Source organism: Ruditapes philippinarum, unplaced genomic scaffold (assembly GCF_026571515.1).
Source record: "Ruditapes philippinarum isolate M1 unplaced genomic scaffold, ASM2657151v2 ctg12841_1_1_1_1, whole genome shotgun sequence".
NCBI classification, from domain to species: domain Eukaryota; kingdom Metazoa; phylum Mollusca; class Bivalvia; order Venerida; family Veneridae; genus Ruditapes; species Ruditapes philippinarum.
The window spans coordinates 3,055-26,643 of NW_026867159.1; the positions used below are offsets into that span (position 1 = coordinate 3,055).

Below are 23,589 nucleotides of genomic sequence, written 5' to 3' on the forward strand. Positions count from 1 at the left end.
TGTAAGTATTTATTTATCTTAAGTGTTTAGATATAAAGATGTGTATTTATTAAATTTTGATTGACATAATTTAGCTTTCTTTCAAAACATTGTTTTATAACAAAGTAACCCTTTAAGTGTGTCAAGATTCAGACCATATTTGGTTATGATTATTTTAGATTAGGAATTATCCCTGCTTCAGAGTTAACTTACATCATAAACAAAGTGGTATATATTTTTTATGTAACATGTCACAACTTCAGAATGAGTTATAAGATATGCAATGTGTCTTACATATCAAAATACAGAATGAAATTTCATATTTCATTTTTTTTTAAATTGTCAAACTTGTACATTATTATTAAAGATTTTGATTGCCCGCCAGTTTAAACCGTCACAAAGAATACTTCCGTTAATAAACATACAGTCCATAACTTTCGAGATTTCTCCTTGGCAACATGGCTACTCCTTCACGACAGAACTGTCTCGCAGATTTAATATAATAAATTTACTTTAATAAACTTTTTTTTTGGTCTTGATTAAAACTTTTAATTGCATTTAGAGAGATGTATTTGTTTTTAATTTGGATTGCTGTTTAAAATGGAAATATGAGGACACAAAATTTGCTAACTAAGAAACGCTGCTACAACTTCAATTCAAACATAAATTCGTCAACAAACTTTTCCCGGAAAGTTGAATCAAATCTACATGGTATAGCATTCTTCAATTTTTGATATTCGATGCAAAGTTCACAAAAATGTAATAAAACAACATATTGTACCTTTGTTGACACTTTAAAAGTCGGCGACATGCCCTAGCTCGGAAGTAGCGATAGAAAGAGATAGCTCTGTTGTTTACATGTATCAAGCGTGTACAGTGTATTTGTATTTTTGAAAATATACGCAGCAATCGAGAAACTGTGTGCAATGCGGTTGTTAGGAGCGTTGACAACAGTCAAAAATGTCGATACTCCATGGCTTTCCATACTCCGAGCAACACTTCGTTTTTACACGGAAAATGTCGATACTGCGAGCAGTATATCGTAATTGCACGGGAAATGTCGATATTGCGAGCAACAACTCGTAACTGTAAGAAAAATGTCGAGTATTATTACAAAAGAGTCCTTTAACAATTAGATAAGATTAAGTATAACAAACGTAATCTTCTACATAAGACAGGGATTAAGTAGATTTATAGTACATCTTTAAAGAATAAATACACAAGTTTATCATTACTAGATGGTCATTTGAAGGGTGTTTTTTATACAGTGACGGTGTTTTATATACATGTAATTTGATGTATTTTCAGGGGTTTGCGCGGAAGAAGGAGACAGTAGAGGATATAATGTTATCTCCTAGAAACCAGGTATGTTTTACTTAATTCTCTATATAATATAGAAAATGACTGAAACTGTTGAGTGAAATCTTCTTTCTCAAGAGACTAAGAAAAAAGAAAGCGAAGTGACCAAACGAAATCGTGTAATTACAAGTGATATCAAATTTATTAACAGCGTCTTTTTGCTGTAATACTATCTTGAAGGCTGCCACATTTTCTATATGAGTCAGATAAATCAATCAATGCTTGATTTCAATACCAATTCTGAAACGAAATGTGTAAACCATATTTAGAAAATGTTACATTTGATTAGTTATCAATGAGTGTATTATAAAAAGATATGAAAATAGATTTGAGGTCACATGAATGAAACTTTTTGTGGAGAGTAAAATGTTATATACGTAATGGCGGCAGGAAATGAATTATTTAAAAATAAAGCTTGACTTGCGTTAATACTATAAAAACTGAAATATGTATGTATTAGCCATATTTTTTAGTTATTTCTTTAATGATACATTTCTACTCAGGTAAATTGATACACAATCTGTAAAACTGGATCTTACATGTATACTTTTTCATGTTGTACATAATATATAAAATATACACATTTACAGGGCAAACATGTAAATTGAATACTACGGATTATAAAAAATCAACATTCTATTACTATTTTGTGTGTTTAAACACTTCTTTTATTCATTGACAAAACCTATTATGATAACGCGAACGTGGAATTTAGTTCTTAAGCCTTAAACAATTGAGATAAAGAGCACAATATGCAATATCTATATTTGATAACTAACTTTAGTTAATACGATTTATTTTATTACAAGATATAACAAATCAAGTTTACTCCACGGAAATACTTTTTAAAGATTTAAAATGCAGCCGGATAAATATATATAGATAGATAGATAATTTATTGACGTATACATTCAGTACATAGTCATATTACACACATTTATATAGTACAATCAAACACAATATCATGGTACATGAACAAAGTTATAGCACAAATTTTCAATTTACATATTTTTGGAGAATGAACGTTAACACCATTTAGTACTAAAGTGAGCTTATCTATTATAAAGCGTTTACATTCTTTAAGATATAAAAATAATGGATTTTAAACTTAATCATATGCTGTGATAAGATTCCATTTAACAATGTTTCATACTAGACACATTATCAAGTTATTTCAAGAAATAACAATATCACTTTTAAATATAAAGAGACAAATTTATACATTGATTTACAGAGCATTTAGTAGTTCAATTCGATGTTTTGTAGCATAATAACAATATTTACCTAAACCTATTAATTCAGACTTCTTTTCAGTACTTAATAATTCAATCAATTTGAACATACTTGGTCTTCTGTAGTAGTATTGCTTAATGTAAAGAGAACGTATATTAGAGTAACTATTACAAACACATATAAAATGGAATTCATCCTCTATTTCATACGGAAGAGTATACTGACCCCCCTTACATATTTTATATGCCTGTTTAAAATACGACGATACATGATAACAACATAGTTCGTAATGTTTTTTTTAAATTTATATATATAGTTCATATTGATCTTTCCTGTTTTTTGGTTACTATACTGTTAAAGATACGTATTATAAACTTAAGTCTTTCTGAAGACCTTACTTTAATTTATAAGAATTATGTTTTTTTCTTCTTTTCATTGAAATTCTACCTCAAGAAGCAGACGTTTTCTTGATGTAAACGCTTTTATTCATTTGAAAACAGTATGTTTTCGAGGCATTATTTGTTTGACAGATATAGAGATGATATAATCATATATAATATATATATTCTTTACCTGAGTTTTTAGCTTAGGTGATGTTTTATATGTTTCCTAACATAAGTTGATCGTTATGATAACACGCTTGCGGTATACGAGTATCTTGCCAGTATTATATAAAATATTATAATTTAGCTGATATATATATTATTATTATATAAATGGTATTGAAACTTATACTATAAATATTTTTTACATCTTTTTCAATGATTATACATGTTTTTTTAAATATCAAAACGAGAAAAGGGCCATTTAATATTATAATAATAGATGCGACTTATTATACCAAGAGAATCTAATTTAATTTATGAATTCATGAGATTCATATGATAAAGGCTAAAGTGTACAACTAATGTATGTTAAGAAGAACATTCTCTTCTCTTAAATTTCCAAATATCATCGAAGAAACAATGCATATTTGTGATTTATGGTGTATAATAACAGATAAAACTGTGCAAGATTTATTTCAGATATCATATAACTTGTCACTTTTTTAAAGATATGTATTATACAAAGTTTTTTTTTCTTGAAGGCATAAAAAATATATAAGGGGGGTCAGTATACTCTTCCGTAATTTCATTACTATCGCAAAGCTGACATATACGTTTTATCTACCGCGTTTCGCACTACACGTGTATTATTCGTTATAGATAGTTTTATAGGTAATATGACCAATTATATAACACGAGGGTTAGATTGTAAACACCCATTTATACATGGCCAAATAACGCAAAAAAAATTATGTTGAAATGTTGTAATACAACACAATTCTTTTATTCAAGGAGAATTGAAAATGACGTCATAATTGTACAACAATCTTGTATTTTGATTATATAAACGTCACGATAAAGATCGACTATAATCTATCCTTAAAGATTAATATTCGATATTCCTACATTTCTATATTTTCTATATATCCAATTACCAACGATTCTTTCTTTAATTCGTCCATAAAAACGTATAATAAACAAACATTGCAAATTCAATTAGATTTAGTGCGTGATAAACCGGTCATAACTCTGACATAAAACCAACCCTATCTTGTATAGATATACTCTACTTTTGTGATGGTTTCTTTTATTTTCATTCAATCGTCTTGTCATGAAAAATACCTTTAAAGTGCTGTATTGGTTTTACAATTTAATGTATTAGTGTCGTCTCAAACACGAAATTGTTGAAAAGATTATTTTTATAAACAAACCTGAACATATACTTATCTCATTTTAAAACCAGTATGTCGGATTCACCGATTTTTGAACAGTTTTACGCGTTAAGAGGATTTTCTAAACAGGAAAGCGTATGTATGCATTATCTTTTTTCAATAAACAATAGATATTAATTGATTTTATATTGATGTATTATTAATATTAATGGGAAATGATTATAACGTAATCAATATTCCTGATCACCATGGCGTTATATCTATGAAACCAAGGTTATGTAAAAATGATCATTATAGCTTACAAAATATGTGAAAATTTGAAACTTCTTTGGAAGAAAAATACCATTATTTGTTTATAAGGAACCTATAAGCAACAACCATTATAAGAAATTGAATAGTGGTGATCGTTCGAAATTTGATACACACCTTCATATAAGTATTTTACAAGTAGTTGATAAATACAGTTTCCTATGTTATAATGCCACCAAATGTGAATGTTTGCTGAAAATATAAACATTCAAAAATAGGTTTGTTCAAGACTTGCTTATTTGCTTATTTTTGCATGGGCATTGTTAAGCATGGACAACTATTTCTAAAAAGGTCATTGTTATAAGATTTAGCTGAAATCATTTTAGAAATAAAATATGATATTGTCAACATCATCATTTTATAATAGTTTATTACCATATTACATTTATATCGTGAAATAGATGGTTATTGGAGACAGGGGCAAAATTGATTTGGCCAAAACATGTAGAGTTATGACAACACAGGGTTCAGCAGTTAGCCATATTGTCATATAAAGTGCTTAGAACTTCGTACATGTATAGGTTTATAGTTCATACATGATTTATTTTAGCTCGAATATTTAGGAAGCTAAGAGCTTATAGGCACTCTCTTGTTCTGTTCCTTTGAACCAGCCAGTACCGAGCAATACGTGCAAAATTCCTTGCTTTAGCAATAAACGGGTTGCCATTGGGTTTTGAACCTACGCAGCCAGTGATGCTCAGATTCGGCGCGTTAACCACTCCTCCAAATCGCCATTCAGACCTTATTCGTTATGTCACCGCGTCGGCCCAAGTTCGAATCCTGACCATGGCTTTTGACTATGTAACAAATGCTGTTCCGGCATTATTTAACAGTTTATGTTTCATATTATAATCTACAGAACGCTGATACAATGAGTTTGTGATATTTATATATACTTCTCAATGTAACACAATGCATTATCTTTAAAAATACTGGATAAGTATTGCTCTATTTCGTGTAACGCCGCATTAAATGGGGTGCAAAATTCATATCAAATATTGACAGTGGTGAAGTGACATATTTTTCCACCTGCCTAATCCATATTTACTTACTGCTCAATACCCATATCAGTAAAGTTAAGATATATTTGACATTCTTATTAAGTTATTTAAGAAGTTGTTTCAAATGTTTGTTTTCAAAATGTAAGTGATGTCTGATAATATTATGTACGTATTTAGGGCCGGTTGACGCCGTTGTGAACCTTAAAACACAAAGATAGTGCCGGATTTTATCTAGATTTTAAGGTTTCTAAAAAATACATGAAATAATACATGTCTCTTTAAAGAGTGGAGCATTATAGTGAAACTGTTCGGGCTAATTATGTTTCAGTGTAAATAGTTGATAAAGCCTGAAGTATTTATTTCTATAAGTTCTTATGGTAACACAATTATTTATTGTAAATGAACAAGAATGTTTTTCAAAATACACGAGTGCATTTTAAGTATGCCCGTGGAAAAGTCGATGTACCTTAGAACATGTACGATAATTTCCATGCAGTTTCGAAAACTGGATTCAAATATAGTTGGTTTATCAATGTAGAATTCGTAGCATTGTAGTTGTTGAATAAGACAATTTATTTAGTTATAAAGATGATGAACATGTTATATTATTAGTTATAAAGATTGTTGACAGGTTATATGGCCCTATATAAACGGCTGTTCGTAAATATAACCCTAGCCGTTTATATACGGTAATATTGTAAGCGATGTAGGCATACCAGCTGCTATACGATGGTTATATAAACAACTGTTAATAATAATACGTTCATATAACCTGTCATAAGTTAATTGTAAACAGCATAGTAGTTGCTAAACTACAAATTTTGGTTTGTTAAGACATTGTTTGTTTGTTTTAATCAATTTAAACCAAATAAACTCAAAAATTAATTGAGCTAAAATAAGCCGTGTATTCTAAACTAAATTCTATCAAAGTAATATAATATTCGACATCCCAAACTTTCAATACAACAGACAAGTTTCATACCTTCAAATGTTTTTCTTCAATTATTACTAATATTGACAAATACTTTTTCATTCATTGCGCAGACGACAAATTCAATGGGCATAAACTATACCGATTTAATTTAAATGTACACAAGGGTTTATTGATAAATTTGGCAATATATTCAATATATATGAGATCGTCATTTATATTTAATTCCTTTTATTAATGCAGGTGTATATATATTTAAATACCAACGGATTTTTAAGTATTGAATTGAGCGTATTAAATATATTAAACTCCGCCATATATCAATTGCAATTTACAAAACGATCATAATGTATTTTTTCAAACCTAGATTGCTTCGTAACAAGATAGGTTTGATACTTAACCTTTTAAAATGCATTTTTTTTAAATCAGTTATATTTGAATCTCGGTGGTATAAGACCTTTACAAATCCAAATGTCTTTAATATTTACTGTTTCCATTATGCTTTTATTTTATTATTTTCAAAGACATGGTGCATGTATACAGGTTCGTTGTCAAACAAAACAGAAACAGGCAAATTGTTCTTTAAAGGCTCATTAAATCCCTGAAATTCTAATTTGTTTTTTTTTATATTTCAAGTGTTGCTTTTTTACGATTTCCAAACTGTACTTTTTGGCCATATTATTGAACCTTCTGTTACTTTTTGGCCATTAGCAAAGTTATAGTGGTTTACCATTTTTGTACTGGAAAAAAAATACCACATTGTTTACGTTTTATGATATATTATTTCTCATTTCATTAGTACTGGAAACCCGTATTCACGCTACAAGCATCTAATATGCTCTGTATCTATAACTAAAACACTTTCATTTTTCACAGCTGATCCTTAATGTGTCTTTAAAAGAAAGAGGAAAAGCAAACTTTATCAAACATGATTTTAGGACCCTTTATTTATTTCAATTTACTTTTTATTTTCAGATTTTTAACCGATGGAAGGTTCCAGAAAGAATGTTAGAATCTGCGCCACCTGGTGGGAAGCCGTTCACACCACTAGAAGTTGATGGTAGGTATAATATCGCCATGGTAATGTTTGTCAAAAATAAAATGCTCATAGTTATCACAAGTTAAAGTGTAACAGAGGTCATCCTTGACCCATCATTGTCAGTTAGTCAGTCAGTAAGTGTTGTTTGTCATGCGTAAACTTTTTGTACCTTTTGTCATTTGCAATAATTCATATCGGTGCTATAAATAAATGAAATAGAATAAGTGTCAAAATTCTAACACTATGCTTGTTTCAGCCAGTGCAGTTAGTTGTAGACTTATAACGCCTGTTTAATTGTCATATATGTTTTGGTAAAGGGATTCCATGAAAATTGTGGTATTGATCTCTAAATGTCATTTATATATGTTCCTTTTAACATTGTTGCTTCTTATTAACCGTAGTTTGCTGTAACATTATTGCTTTTTGTATGTCTTAGCAACTGTTCATACACCATCAATCCCGCCGCCGACACCGGCGAAGGTTCCCGGCACACCATTGCCGGCGGCACCTGCATCAGCAAGACAAAAACCGGGACCATCTTTAACAAGAATGTCACGAGAAATGTCATGTAAGTTTTGAACATTCATCTGTGTTGCTGTGCCGGAAGTGTGATTAGGTGTTGGTATGTCATGACACGCCGTTGGTTTTATGATTATCAGCAGGCTCATAAGTCAAGCATGCTGACAGCTTAAAGAAATATTCAAGATTTTAAGAATTTAACCTCATTTTTTTCGGCAAAAAAGTTCATTGATAACTTGCCTCAGCGACTTTATAACGTGGTTTCCTTTGCTATACATGTATAAACAAGTCAACTTCCTGTTATCATAAAAAGGTTCAAGTTAAAATACACAAATATATATATGCTTATAGGCTCGCAAGACATTTACAAGATACAGTGATATCGTTTCTATAGTGTGGTAATGTAAAGGTTGTTTGTTACATTGTTAATCCACAGTTTTAAAGTGACTGTTAGCCTGTAAAAGAAACCAGAATGTAGTATCTGCTCTTTTTTAATAGAAGATCAAGATTATTTATCCATATTGTCACTTTAACTGATTAAAGTTGTCGATGTATTGACCGTAAATGTACGCTTATTATTCTAAATATATCAAGAAGGAACAAAAGTACAATAAGAGAAGTATTGATTATATGACAGCATATAATATTTTCAGTAGCTGACACAACATATTATTTATTTACTCGGAAAAGCTTCTTTTTGAATTCAATAAGCGTCAATGCTGCTCATGCTTCGAAAATGCATTTACAATCGGAACCTCCCGCAGATTGTTTTCCAGGAATATGATATAAAATGTCGGAGAATTTCTCTTGAAAGTTTATCTTCAAGGGCATATTGTCCCTTATCGTTTCATAGATATAATAATTTTACGCCTTGTTAACCCCCCCTCCCCTTTTTGTTGTCTCAAATGGTGAAAAAATGCCTTATTTAGGCCCCAACACTTGTTTTTGTTTGAGAAATGTTGTTTAAGAAAGTGACCACTTTTTCGGCGCCATCCACTATCCTATAGATACAGGCGACAGCCAACCCTCATTACTAAGAAAATTTTGGACTTGTGGGAGGCTAAAAATGACCCCAAGTCGATCATAATGTAACGTGTAACCAACGCTGAAAAGCATTTGACTCTATCTCAATCCATTGTGAAGTTGCAGCACTTTGAAATCAATTTTGATTGAAAAAATCAACGCAAAATAGTGATTTTTGGCAATTTTGAAATGTCCCCGCGTTGCCATGGTAACAGGAAATATTTAAGACACAAAGGCAATGGTCCATTCAACATTTGTGCCAAGTTTGATTAGTATTGAAGCAGTTTTTATAGTTTTATAGCAACTTGAACTTGTAACGGGAGACTTTTGAATGAAAACGGCCATTTTTCACAAAATGCTCATGCGTTAATGAGTTAAATACAGTGGTTTGCTGTTTTGTCTGAAATGAAATTATGTCAACTTTAAAACAGTTGTAAACAAAGCTTTTTCACTGTTGTTTGTATACCGACATTAGACAGAACTCCACCTCATGGCCGTGACAACCCAGATTCGAAGCCTGTATACAGCATTGTCGAGACATTGCTAACATATTTTTGTTGCTTATTTTTTTAAACCAATCATTTGTTATATTGAATATACAATCTAAATGTGCCTTAATTCGCCACTCATCTAGTAAGTTATACTGTATAAAATATTTTCTTCCATTTTCTCTGTAGTACCAAATATCAAGATCAAGGCCACGCCTTCCCCGAGGGTAGAATCAAGGAATGGACTACAGAAAATGAGCTCAGCACAAAGTAGAGCACCTAAATCTGCACGGCCAATGCAGATGCCCGCACCGATGACCCCGCAAAGGTCAAAGACCATGTTCGTAGACACAAGAAAGAAAAGCAGTGCTGCACCGGAAGTATGTTAATTAAATGTTTGTGTTGAAGCAAGTCCAGAAATAACATTTTCCTGTTAAAACAAAAATGTTTAAATGATAGTATTCCCCTTATAGCCAAATATCCAAACTGTCACAAAGAAAATATAAAACGAATAATTTTAAAAGTAACATGGTGGACACGTGGTAAAAAGGCTTAAAGAAAGGAAATATGATGGTATCACTTCACAAGAAAATGCATAAAATTTAACTACCTTAATGTATTCAAAGGTTTTGACATTTGTTCTGTTTCAGCGACCGGACGTTCGTTTGAACTCGGCTTTACTTCCGGAGGCGGTACCACAGGCGGAAGAATGGATGAAGTACGCGGATAAAGCTGATAAGAAGGTGATAGAACGTATATTAAAGATGGCAAGCAAGAAACATGAGCTTGACAACAGTTTGAAGAGAACCTTACTGCCTGACGCTAAAGATTCCGTTGAAAAATGGATGAAAGATGCCAATGAACAAGGTAGGATGCGCGCTTTTAATAATTACACTTTTTTAGTCCATATCACTAAGTATAATGAACTTGCTATGCCCTAAATGTTTAACCTTCCATTGTTTTAACAGGATTTCAATTTCAGAAAGATTATTTTGAGCTGACCCGTCTTTGTACACGTTGTTGAGGCAAATCACTACGTGTTTGTCCGTAGCATTTAAAATGTAAATGATTTCTTTCTTTGTTTTGTATATAATTATATTTAATACTCTGGGCCAATGATTCCATGTTATATGTACTTTCTCTGAAATCATTGAATGCGGACCGGATTAATGAGCTGTAAATTGTTATTAAAGCTATTATTTGTATTGTATGTAATTCAGTTACATTGAAATGATGTACATGTTTTTGAACTTTTGTTGTTGAGGTATTTTGTTAATTTCTTAAGACATAACTTTAAATTGAAAATTCCATTTTGGAGACGGAAATCGTCTGCACGTGCCCGATGAAAGTGCAATCCAATCAAACGAACATTTTTTTGTAAATTTTCAAGAGGTAATGCTTTTAGTGTTTTCGGAACAGCGCAAAAGAATATGTTTGATTTTTGTTTTCATTGTAAATGTTTCTCGTCTCTTTTTGTTGCTTGATTTCCTTTTCTGTAATATTTTCATACTGGTATTTTTTATGTTTAACGTAAACAATTAAATGCTATTTGAAAAAAATTCAATGTTTTCCACGAAGTACCATAATGAAATTTCACATGGAAAAAATTAACAGCCAAAAAAATGTTACAAGTAACTAAATTATAAGATAAATCAGTTAAAATTAGATAGGTGTATTTAATGTTATGATACTGTTTAAAGGAAAGGATACAGAAAAAGGTAGGTTCACAATAGTAAGAACATCTGTATGATGTATTAATAAAATACTGACTACATCTTGTTCTCTCAACTAGTCAATATCTATATATATATATCCATGCACCATTTTCCCGCACTTCAATGTTTTAAAATATATAATCACAACATATATATATCAAGTTTTCTATTTATAATACGAAACACGTCATTTGTCTAGAATTTGTTCTCGCTGTAGCAAATCTGGAATTCTAATGTAAATGTACGGTTTCAAAGATGTCTTTAACCTTAATAATTAGTGAATCAAAAAACTTTCGTTATAATTGTTATGGTTTTATACAGCTTCGACATTTTCAGGATCCTACACTGGATAAAGCAACATAATTTAAGCAAAAACCAAAAAACCAAAACAAAGACACTATTTTCTGTAACAATGATTCAATTAACATAAATAGAGGAAACCTTGCAAGCATAAAAATACCTATCAATTTTAGTATAGTTTAGGCTTGTAAATCATGCTTTGAACTTTGTTGTTAACATATAGATTGTTTGAATACATACGAATTCATGTACCAGTATAATATCTTAGTTTTGCATGATTGATCAACTTGTTAAAGAAATAAAAACAACAAACTGATGTTTTGCTAGTATAACAAACATACAACTGACAAATCATTTCAATTAAATATATATTTGATAGTTTTGTTACTAATGTACTAAAATCTTAACGTAGAATATTAAAATAAGTCCAGCATTCAACAATTGTTTATACATTGTTTTCATTCCACCATTTCTACGTGATAGAAATCTTATTGTTTTCTTTAACATACAAAATTAAGTGTTGCATTTATTAAGAGATTTCTATATAATACAACGTGCTAAAAGAATGTCAACATTTTCACTATTTAAATTGTATTAGCTCCCATCAGTCTTTGTTAAAATGGATTGAAAAAAATGAGGCACGTACTTTAACCAGCATAAGTGTCAAGTTGCTATTGTAGTGTTTTGTGAACGATGTTGTTTTTGTTGTTGGTATAACGTTGACGTGCGTCTGATAGTGTGATGTTGTTTTTGCGTTTAATAGAAATATTATAATATGATCTTAAAAAGATGTCATTGATTAAAAAAACAATATTCAATGAAATTTTCAAAATGAACTTCGGAATAACAATAATGTACGAGTATATAGACGCATTTTAAGATTGACATTATACTCATTTCCGGTTTTCAGAACGGCAGGTAGCGTTGAACTTTTTCAACTCACTAGCTGGTGGTCAACTGATGGGGATGACAGTTGATAGTCAAAGGAAGCGACTGAAGGAAGTCTTGAATACGCTAGAAGAGTAAGTATACCTCGTACAGAAATGCATGAACACCGCATTTCTGTACGAGAAATTTTACTGGAAGAGTAATTTTGTTATTATTTTTGTAATTTGAGTTTTTTTAAAGCTGTACTGCGTTTGTGTAATAAATACAGCGTTTTTAAAACTGACAACAAATAATGTTATAACTGACCTAACATGACAAAGTGTTCTCTATTATATGTTAAACGTGTTTAAAGTGGAAAAGTCACACTTATTTGTAGAATAAAATGTTATCTCCAAATACCAGTTGAAGTCAAATATGGTCATACAAATATTCCTCTTAAAGTTAAAGATCTGCTTTTAGTCGATTTTCATTATTTATAACTTATCCAACATATTTCTTATAAAGATAGATTTTAAGTTAAATCAGTAGAATGTTGAGTGATTCTTATGTTTTGTTAAAAATCAAATTGGAAAGACTGGCGCGATTTTGAAATTAGCATACGAGCTTGTTAACTGTTTTTCTCGTCATTTTCATATTAAGAAGGTAGTGAAGAAACGAACATGCTTGCAAAACTTTGAGCATGATTTGAAATTATTCGATATCTTTAATACCTACAAAGCCATTATATCTATTGAAATATTTTTTCAGAAATGAAGAATTTGCCCATTTCGATCTTTAAAGTGGGTCCTTACTTACAATGGTGATTTCTACATCTGAAATTACTACTGGAAGTTTTGATTTGCTTCAAGCTTACGTCGGCTTTCTTTGTTGTTGTTTTTCAAAATACTCATTTGGAATCAGTCATATAAAATAGACCATGTCATCATGTAAATTGTACGTCAATTTTAACTCACATTGTATAAATCTGTTGCCATATAATTCTCATTTTGTAACAGTACTTATGCTTTTTCTGTTGCTCAGCGCAAAGCCTGGTGTTCCTTCTTATGGTAGAACGAAGAAAACCGTAAGACGCCGAAAAGAGACGATGAGTGACGGAAACCTCCGATACGTTCGTTTACTTACACCAAATACACGCGAAAACCGTTGGATGCATACGACATGGCACCATCTACCCGAGTACCGGGACGACAATATCGTAAACAACTGGAGTTCTCACTATATCCGCCCACATGAGCCCACCCCACGTCACTTTGTTATACATCCAGACTGGGGATAACTGGCAGAACTAAAAATAGCTCTACTTGACTGTTATATTTGTTACCTTTATTTTCAAAGATGTTGTATATGATAATAAGGATATTTTAGATTGAACTTATTGTTGATTACCTTCAAGTTTTATATATTTGTTTTTAAAGATTTAATAAATAGAAGAAACGAAGAAACTCTACGGTGACGTCACATTGTTTAAAACGATGCCAATTTTAGGGACAATATAGAATATTTTACTTCATACTTCTCTAAAATATCTGTCCTGGGTTATTGAACTGCCATTATTGATTCATCTTATATAACCAACATATATAAACAACATGACAATGTCATGCAATATTGTCTAACTACTATTCCTAACTTATTTTTTTTATCTTATGATGCCTGTATTGAAACAAGTGTATTTATTTATTTCATCGTATTTGTACGGAAGTAGAGAAGGGACACATGACAACTATTTTTATCATTTCGAGACCTCGATTTAACACAAATATTTTCGTGCATGTCCCCTTCGTGATTCCGTTATTTGTAATCTTGTATAACTGTTTTATTTTCTCTTAATTTTCTTATGTATTATAAACAGAGCTTTATAAAATAGTAATTTATCTATTGTTTGCGCATTTTCTTTATATACGAATATATAGACAGAAAATCTGGATCATTAACAATCGTAAAATATTTTTTCATATAGAAACAGTATATATGTATATAATAGAGTAAATTATTAACTTTAATATACTGTAAATGTTCTTTAAATCTAAGAACACTGCCAGTAGAACAAGAAGAGAGTCTTGTGGTTTTACCCCTCCTAAATTTCTTTCATTGCTTAATGTGCAGTACCGTGCGTCATGACGTCATCAATGACTGCCATACTAGGCATTCTATCAATTTTAAAAAGAAATTTAATTAATATGGATAGACAATGTATATAGATAGGCATGTGAAAACGTTCAGTGTCCGTATTATGGTATACAAATGAAATTTTAAGTTTAAATCAGAGTTTTCATTACATCTATCAGTGAACTTACCTTTTATACGTGCATTTTATATATTTTTACAACTTTTGTAATTTAAATATGAGAAACTGTGATATTGTGATGTTATTTTATGGTTTGAAATTGTAAGAATAAACCTTTTTAAAATAACATTTGTCAGATTCTGTGTGCTTTTTCTGTAATCAGTAAGGTGAGAAAAGCCCACATTTTAACATTTTCAATGAATGTGCAACCCCATTGTTTCCGTAAGGTTTAAAGATCTTTTGACCATTTACATCTACAGTATCTTTTAAAGCAGCATGACTACAGATTCATGCTAATTTTCATGAAAATTTTGAAAGTTATTTACACAATGTAATTGGCACTTACTCGTATAATCAACGTAAATAACAAAAAAAACTAAGAGAGGTCAAAATATGCAAAAATAGTCCTTACTGCGTAAGTCACGCAGTAGAAATACATGTATGTATGTAATGATGATACATGTATTACTACAATATCAGTCATTATTCGATATAACATGTAAATAATTTTGAACCTTTTAAAATCATAGTAGTATTCTGAAGATTGATTTTTTAAAAGTATTTTAGCTCATCTGGAGGTGTATCTTTAAAAGTATCCCAAGACATAGCATGTAATCCTTCGTCTGCTTGCTTTGAGTAATGTATTTGCCCTGCTTTGATTTGGGACAGTCCATTCAAAGGAAATTTCAGGGATTTAATAATCAAAATACAAGACTTGAACTTCAAACAGTGTAAAGTCTGTCAAAACAGCTCGGATGGCCGGCGAGCCTGGCTTGGTACTGGTGGCAAATGCTACTCCGATTCCTCTAAGTTCTGGGTTTAACATAGTACATAGATCTCCCATCTTCTGCTCTAGATCTTATGTTATTAATGTCAGGAAATATTCAAATATATCCATGCACTTCACTTTGTGATCTTTTTGAAACGATCATCAAAAATATTAAATAATTTGGATTGAAATCTGGAAGTAAAAGTTGTAGTTGATTTATGTTCAGATAACAAAGAATGCATTTCTAGCTTTAATGATGGATGGTTACCAAGGTAACAAGAGTAAGTTAACAAAAAGAAAATAGTTTGAACATTTATTTTTTCCACTCCATATAAAGACCATATCAAAGAAAATGAAATATATAACAAAATGAACATGTATAAATATTACAATTAAATTACACTGCCCGATAAATAATAATATCTACAATATAACAGTTTTGTATGAAATAGAATTTTGTAACATGTACATAGATAGGAGATGAAATGAACACAGCAGCAAGAAAAGCATATATATCATATAAAACTCAATTTAGTTACCCTCCATGATGGACGATGCTAGTCATCTTAAATGAAGCTCTAGTTATCTCCCCTTATGAGAAAGTCTAAAGTTACCTACCCTTAGTTGTTTTAAACATAGCTTTAGTTACCTCCCCTTAACTTATTTAAAATGAATCTACCTGGTAGTTATCTCCCCTGATAAGAGATACCAGAAATCATAAATAAAAATCTAGTTACCTCCCCTGATGAGAGATACCAGTATCTAGTTAATTCCCTTGATGAGAGATACCAGACATTTGATTACCTCCTCTGATCAGGATCCATGCTGTATGCTATCAGTTTCTCTACTTGTAATAGGGTTTGTAAGCGAACAGCATGGATCCTGATCAGACTGTCCGGATGCGCAGGCTTGTCTGGATCCATGCTGGTCGCAAACCCACTATGTTGGTTTTGTCATGACACGGCTCATATTATGTTTATAATCGTATTGAAAATCTATTTTTGTGTGATTCTTAGCTCAAATTGCATCGCAACTCTTTTCATTGTTAGGTCATTTTCCACTATATAATTGTTTACTCTGTAAAAATGAGGAGAGGAAATGATGTGAAAATTTGCACACAAGTTAGTGGTCCAGACCTACCTTAAATGTAACACAAATATAGGACCTGTCATGCCACAAATAAGTGGAGTCCCTTTAAAGTGACCCAATTAAATAACGTATAAATTACAGGGGAGCAAATACCATTTTTTAAAGATGCATTATTTCTTTGATAAACTTCAAATTTATTGACATTTTGGCAATAGTTTCAAAATTTATACAGCTTGCATGTCTCCAAACTTGAGGTAATTAGTGAAGGGCAGATTAAGGAAGACTTAGATAAGTTAGAATATAATCATTTTATAAAAATATGGAAAACCAATTAAGAAAGAGCATAAGCATGACAAAAAAGAAATTCAAAAATTGAAATTACTTGCTTTCTTTTTAAATAAAAAAAGTTATTATAAAATATATTTCTAAAAAGTTTTATTTGATTCTTTATACACTGTTTTTACTGTAAAAATTATGTATTAAAATTTCCTGACATACAAAAAGTAAGGAAATTGTAATTTTTTAATGAATGATTTGTAACAGCAGTTGAAAGTTGTGATAGACTATGATTTTATATGATGAGTGTTGCACATGTTGTTGAAATATTGACTTATGATAGTTCTATCCTTAAATATACAAGAGAAGTATAAAACATATAACATATATCTTAAAGATCCTGTAACACATTTTTTTTCATGGATTTATTTCATAAATATGATGCTGAAATTAAGATTTGTCAATATTGTAAGTTCCAATAAGCATTATTTATAAAGATATTACCGAATTAAACATTTCATGTAAATAAAGGGAGGTAATTAGAAATTTATTTTGTATAAATTCTAAGTCAAATTTTCCAATAAGAAATGAATGCATATAATTTATTGATTAAATATAATGTGCACAAATATTTGCAGTACACATTTTACATATTCCTCGATGTTTGAAAATTGTTTTATTTGCATTATTATATACATATATAATTTTTTGCAAGTGTGGTAACTCTCATTAAGCTTTAACTACATACATACGTAAACAGACAGTAACAATATCAATCACAAAACATACAGGATCTTTAATAACACTTTCATTAGCCTCTCTAACCTTACCATGCTAAATAAAAAGTAAATATGATAAACAAACTAGTCTTCCCATCTCGACAAAACCATTCATCATTTCTAGGCAAAACAGTATCACAAAAGAGAAAACAAAAACAAAGATAAATATATAAATACAATAACAATGATGATACAAATCAATATAATAACCATCTATATATTGCACACATAGAGTAAAACTAGATAGATGTTTACCTAGTCTTAGAATGCACTCCAGTAACAATCTATTATAACTTGTCTTTACAACAAAATAATATTTTTCTTAACAAAAAAACCCAACCTTGCAGAACCCAACAATTGCTTCACAGAAATAATCATTTGCCTGACAAAATAAATTTTCCTATCAACAATCAACTTTTAGCTAACAAAAATAAACCTTGAACTAGAATATTAAACTTGACAAGCATCAACATTTACCTGAAAATTCTCTGTAAAATCTAACTTCCATCTAAGAATTATCCACCTTTAACATTGCAAAACTTAACTACTGCCCGACTTGCTCAACAAAAACAAATATCTTATAAAAATCAACAATCAATGTTGCCCTACAGAGAAATCAACCATTTTTACCACATCATACATGTAGATATTTATATAGACCAAATCAAATATTGCATTGAAAAAATATGGAGCATAATAGCAATTACTATTAAATTACTGTCAAAATCTACTACTTTTAGATCAAGATATTCAAATTTGCACAAATTTAAAATCAATCTGAATGTTAGAAAAATTTATATCTGTGTTAAACAGCTGCAGTTACATCAAACCATATATTGTAATCAACAAAACTATATATAACATAGAAAAAAACATATATAACATAAAATAACAGCTCTTAATAAAGTATGTAACAGTTTCTAAAACATATCCCATTTCAGTATTTTTCTGGTCATCTTTAAAGTTAACATCTGTCTAGCAACAAAAAAAATCAACTCAATATATAAAGACGTAATCACAACTTTTCAAACAATTATAATATTATTATATTGCACAACCACTTACTTCTCACTCTATTTCATTTTATAAATTAATCTATATAGATTTATAACACATAATTTCTGAACCAAGAAGATACTTAATTTACAGGACTGATTTATTATGGTGTTGGTGATAAATATAGAGAACTAACCTTGCTAAAACAAATATAATTCTGATAATATGAAATGTATTAGCTTACCGGTAATAAGAAAAATTCAGAAGCTTACAATGGGAACTTGAGAAACTTACTTACAATGGAGAAATTCAGTAGTTTACAGACAATGGGGAAATTTAGTTGCAAAAATGCAATGTTGTTGTTCTCTTGTACATTGTATTTCCCTACAGTGACCAAACAATTTAGAGCCAATCTCAAAATATTGAACTTTAACCTAAAATTGTTTTATTACACATACATCAAAAACAAAGAAGATTGAACAATTTTTATATCTCAGTAAATAAAGTTTTCAAATTGAACACACATGAAACAATGCTTTTTTCCAATATTTACAAAGATATAACAGAGATCTACATATAGTTTTCCATAGAATAACATAAGAAAAATTTAGTATAATAATAGACAGAACGATTTTATCATATTTATAGTTTTCAGCACCATTATATAGAAAGAATATTTGTTTTTATAAGCTTAGTGTATATTTGAACATAAAATCTGGTAGTGTTTGGCAGCAAGTCCTCATTTTGGTATGGGGTTGATTTTAATTTAAGAATTAAAATATGGTATAAAAAAGTTTACTTCTAGTTTTTCTATAGAAAAAAATCTGTAAATAAATTATTCTCCTATTTTGTGGTAAAAAATTGTAACAATAGGGCCATGATGGCCCTGGAATCGCTTACCTGTATATAAACCCCTGGACCAAGGTCAATTCTAAACCATGGGCTTTTATTTGAACAAACTTGGTAGACACCCATTAGAAGATGTTTCATGATAAATATCTAAGCTCTAGCATTTTGGGTTTATATAAGAAGATTTTTTTAAGATTTTTAGGACGAAAAGCGATCACAAAAGCATTGAGAAATTTCAATGTAAATATTAAAGACACTTACATATAATGTTGTATAAATCATAACAGAGTTCACAGACATATTACATGGCAATGTTTGTATGTTCAATATGTTATGTGTAGATCTATATGATATTATATATTAACAGATAATATGCCACACTGAGAGAGCACATATATCATTGAACCAGCTGTCACAGTTTATATACATTCATTATATACCAATTTAACAAGGGTTTAACCTTCCACTAAAACGTTGTGTTCTGCCTCGGTGGATTCATAAATCCCTGTAACACGTCAATAGGGAGTGGGAAAATGATGGTGGAGTTTTTCTCTGCGGATATCGTGTTCAGGGTCTGCAGATAACGTAGCTGAATGGCCGCCGGAGATTCTGTGATGACATCAGCAGCTTCCTTTAATGCTCTCGATGCTTTCTGTTCACCCTCTGCTGCTATCACCTGAATTGTTTTACATAAAAATGTAAATTAAGATAGAAACAGATAACTTTCAGACAGAAATACAGTCACAGGAATTAATATAGTTACTGTTTAACATGAAAGGGGAATAGGAATTTTATTTAACTTCTGCATCAGGTTCCTGGAAGTTACCAATACAAGTATCATTAGTTAATATGGTCATGACCACCAAAACAGCTAGAACCCATGATAATTGGATAAGAAGACAGATAATTCAACTAATAGGCCAATCTCCTGCTCAATTCCTTTCATCCATGACTTTGGTCATTATAATTTATATTGTGACAGGTTTGTCAGCAATTTTAAAGTTAAAATGTTACTGACAGATAAGAGATACATTGTACAATTGGTGGACAATTAAAAATTACTTTGTATCTATGGATACTATAAATAGTAGAAGTTATTTATAACAACTTTCAAGCTTCACTGGTGGAGAAAGATCTCTCCCCTCCATGCCTCAAGCTAGAGGGAGCACCTGAGTAGAACCACTGACCATCTATAACCTAAGCTGGATAGCTTCCTCACATGCAAGAATCCAAAGTCCCTGGTGGAAATTTAAACAAGCAGCTGTTGAAGTCAACAATTCTGCCATAGATGTACCTTTTAAAAACATGTAAACTATCTAAATACAAACCTTGGCTCTAGCTTCACGTGCAGCTTCTGCCTCAGCAGCCATTGCTCTCTGTAACTGTACTGGTAGTCTCACATCCTTACTGTTAAATGGAAAAATTTTATCAACATCATTTCATACAAGTATCATTAACCATCATCATAGTTGCCTCTGTTTACAGGCGGCCTTTAATTACAATTTAAACTAGAGCTGTCACAGAAATGACCAATACACACATCATATCTTTAACACAGGATTTGTACAGGTCTGTTTATCATTTCTGTCAAAGGTTTACATTTAAGTAAAAGTTGAAAACAGTCCTTCCAAAAGTATCAAATCTATAGAGTGGACACAAAATTGTCTGACATTTGACCTTTAAGAGTGACCTTAACCTTGAGACAGCACAGCCATATAAATGCATAACATTTTTGAGATGAAAATATATGAAATGAAATTTTATGTCAAACACTAAGATTTAATGTTTTGAAAAGATTTCTTTGATAACATACAAATCAACTGCTATCTTAATATATTATCTTTTATCAGGAATAAAATGTCTTCGAGGAGTATGAACCTGAAGTCAGATATATCAGCCCATAGTTCCAAGTCAGCATTATTGTGTGACAGTATAATATTTGAGCCCTCAAAACCACAGTCAATGCTTTAATCCTTACCATGTTAGATATCTTAAATAGACTTGTCCATTTTAGAGAAAAACAACACAAAACCAAGTCAGTAGATAGTGAACAATGCAGACCCTGCTCAGCCAGCACAGATGTGTCAGTTGAACATGGTCTACACTGGTTGCATGGGTAGTCAGTTGATGCCACTGACAGGTAAATGTTAGTTTATACTTTATTGCTTAATACTGAATCTGAAAAGCTTTATTTTGCCAACAACACAGTGTAAAGATCATGACATACCTATCATTGAAAAAGCTGGACAAGTTCATTTAAGAAATTTAGTGGATTTAGGATAAAACACTGATAAATTCCTGTGAGTATAAATACAGTCTCGAATCTGCTGTTACATTTTGTTTTTCTGTGAAACATTGAAACAGATATGTGAATATAATATAAGATAGCAGATGTTACTATCTTCTCTATTATATAATATCTTACTCATCAATCACTCTCATTTTATATCAAACAATGTGGGTTAATACAGATATATGTTCCCTGTTATATTCTGCTTGATCATTTATAATAACAAACATCAATCTATTTTACTTTAATATCGTAAAGTAAGACAAAACCAAGACTATTTACAAGGCCGTCGTCGATGGTCCGGCTGGTCCGGCCATGGCCGGACCAATATTTTGGCCAAAAATGAGTAAAAAAAACAAAACAAAAAACAAAACAAAAAAACACGCATCGCTGATAAGCAATTTGACACTTGACTGGCCCCTTATGCAATGCGCGGTAATATACAAACTTGACGTGAAGAAACAACTGGACACTGTTAATTGACCAGGTACTAGTATGCCTGAATTCTCCGAGAACTTGATAACATTTTATTGATTGTATACGGCAACCGTGTTCTGGCCTGCAATCGATCTTGCCATGGCCAGTGTTAAAGAGAGATTTGACCAACCGGGATATCCCGTATTTCAGAACGTGGAGGATTTACGTACTAAGGTCGCACAACCTTTGAAGACCGAGTACACTAGAAAACTTGGTTTTGTTTGAAATTCCTATGGTAACGACATTAACCGAGACATCTTAGAGGTGCAGCTAAGGCCTTACCTGCTACGTTCACATTTTGACAAATCAGAAAATAGTACTGTTACTCTACCTGACGTTTTGAAATTTGTGTCAGAACAGTCAGTGCTAAAACGAGCACTGTTCTCTGAGGTCGTTGTGTTGTTTAAGATTTTGTTAGAAATGCCTGCTACTAATGCTACAAGTGAAAGGACATTCTTGGCGCTCAGAAGAAAAATGACATACCTGAGATCGACAATGTCTCAAGTACGTTTGAACAATCTAATGGTGTTACATATTCATAAGTACATGACAGATTCACTTAACTTAACTAACATGTTATTGCCGATGAGTTCATTACCACCAGAGAACGATGGCGATGTGTTTTTGGAAAATTTACATAAAATGAAACTCTGTGTTGTGTAAGATTATTGTGAACAAAATACAAGTTACTGCTAAACAGAAAGTGGTTATTAGTGACTCGTAATGTACTATTCTTCCATCATGTCATCGATTGATATTTAAGCCTATACCATTGTGTGATTTATGTTAAACAATAATCCACGTAGCTGTAATATTTCTTGTATTTGTTTATTTATAATTATCAGATAAAAATGCATCTAAAGAATTATAACATCAGTTATTGTTTATTTTTCATTTGCCAAATATCAATTACATGTACTGTATTCATTTTTATTTACACCTGTCCGTCCGTTATGCGAACCTTAAATTTCACCCTAAAAACTTACGGCGCACTTAAAAATGTAAAAAAATCGTTGACATATATTACTATAACATGTACTAGCGGCAGGCTGTAAACTGTGCCAAATATACGGGAAAACGCCCCTGAGAGCATCCTAGAATAAAAAATTTTCCGGCGAGCATGCCCTCGTACCCCCCTAGATTCTGGCTCAAACCAACAAAGTTGGTCGCACCAATCACAAAATCGTGACGATGGGCCTGATTTAGGTCCATTATTTTTAGTTTTAGTTACATAGTTAAAATTCTTTATTATACACAAATATAATTATAGGTTACT

General features: G+C 31.0%; 2 protein-coding genes across 2 annotated transcripts; one reads left to right on the forward strand and one right to left on the reverse strand.

Annotated features, from left to right (window-relative positions):
• Positions 1-1,287: 1,287 nt before the first annotated feature.
• Positions 1,288-13,935, forward strand: LOC132735081 (uncharacterized; the record flags this gene model as incomplete). The annotated part of the gene is given in 8 exon segments (XM_060721984.1): positions 1,288-1,344; positions 7,505-7,589; positions 8,005-8,136; positions 9,788-9,978; positions 10,249-10,465; positions 11,299-11,316; positions 12,524-12,635; positions 13,522-13,935. Coding segments are annotated over 8 exon segments (1,068 nt in total), but the record flags the coding sequence as incomplete, so codon positions are not given.
• Positions 13,936-15,856: 1,921 nt separating this feature from the next.
• Positions 15,857-20,953, reverse strand: LOC132735082 (band 7 protein AGAP004871-like; the record flags this gene model as incomplete). The annotated part of the gene is given in 3 exon segments (XM_060721985.1): positions 15,857-17,647; positions 17,681-20,222; positions 20,875-20,953. Coding segments are annotated over 2 exon segments (289 nt in total), but the record flags the coding sequence as incomplete, so codon positions are not given.
• Between the last annotated feature and the right edge of the window lie 2,636 nt (positions 20,954-23,589).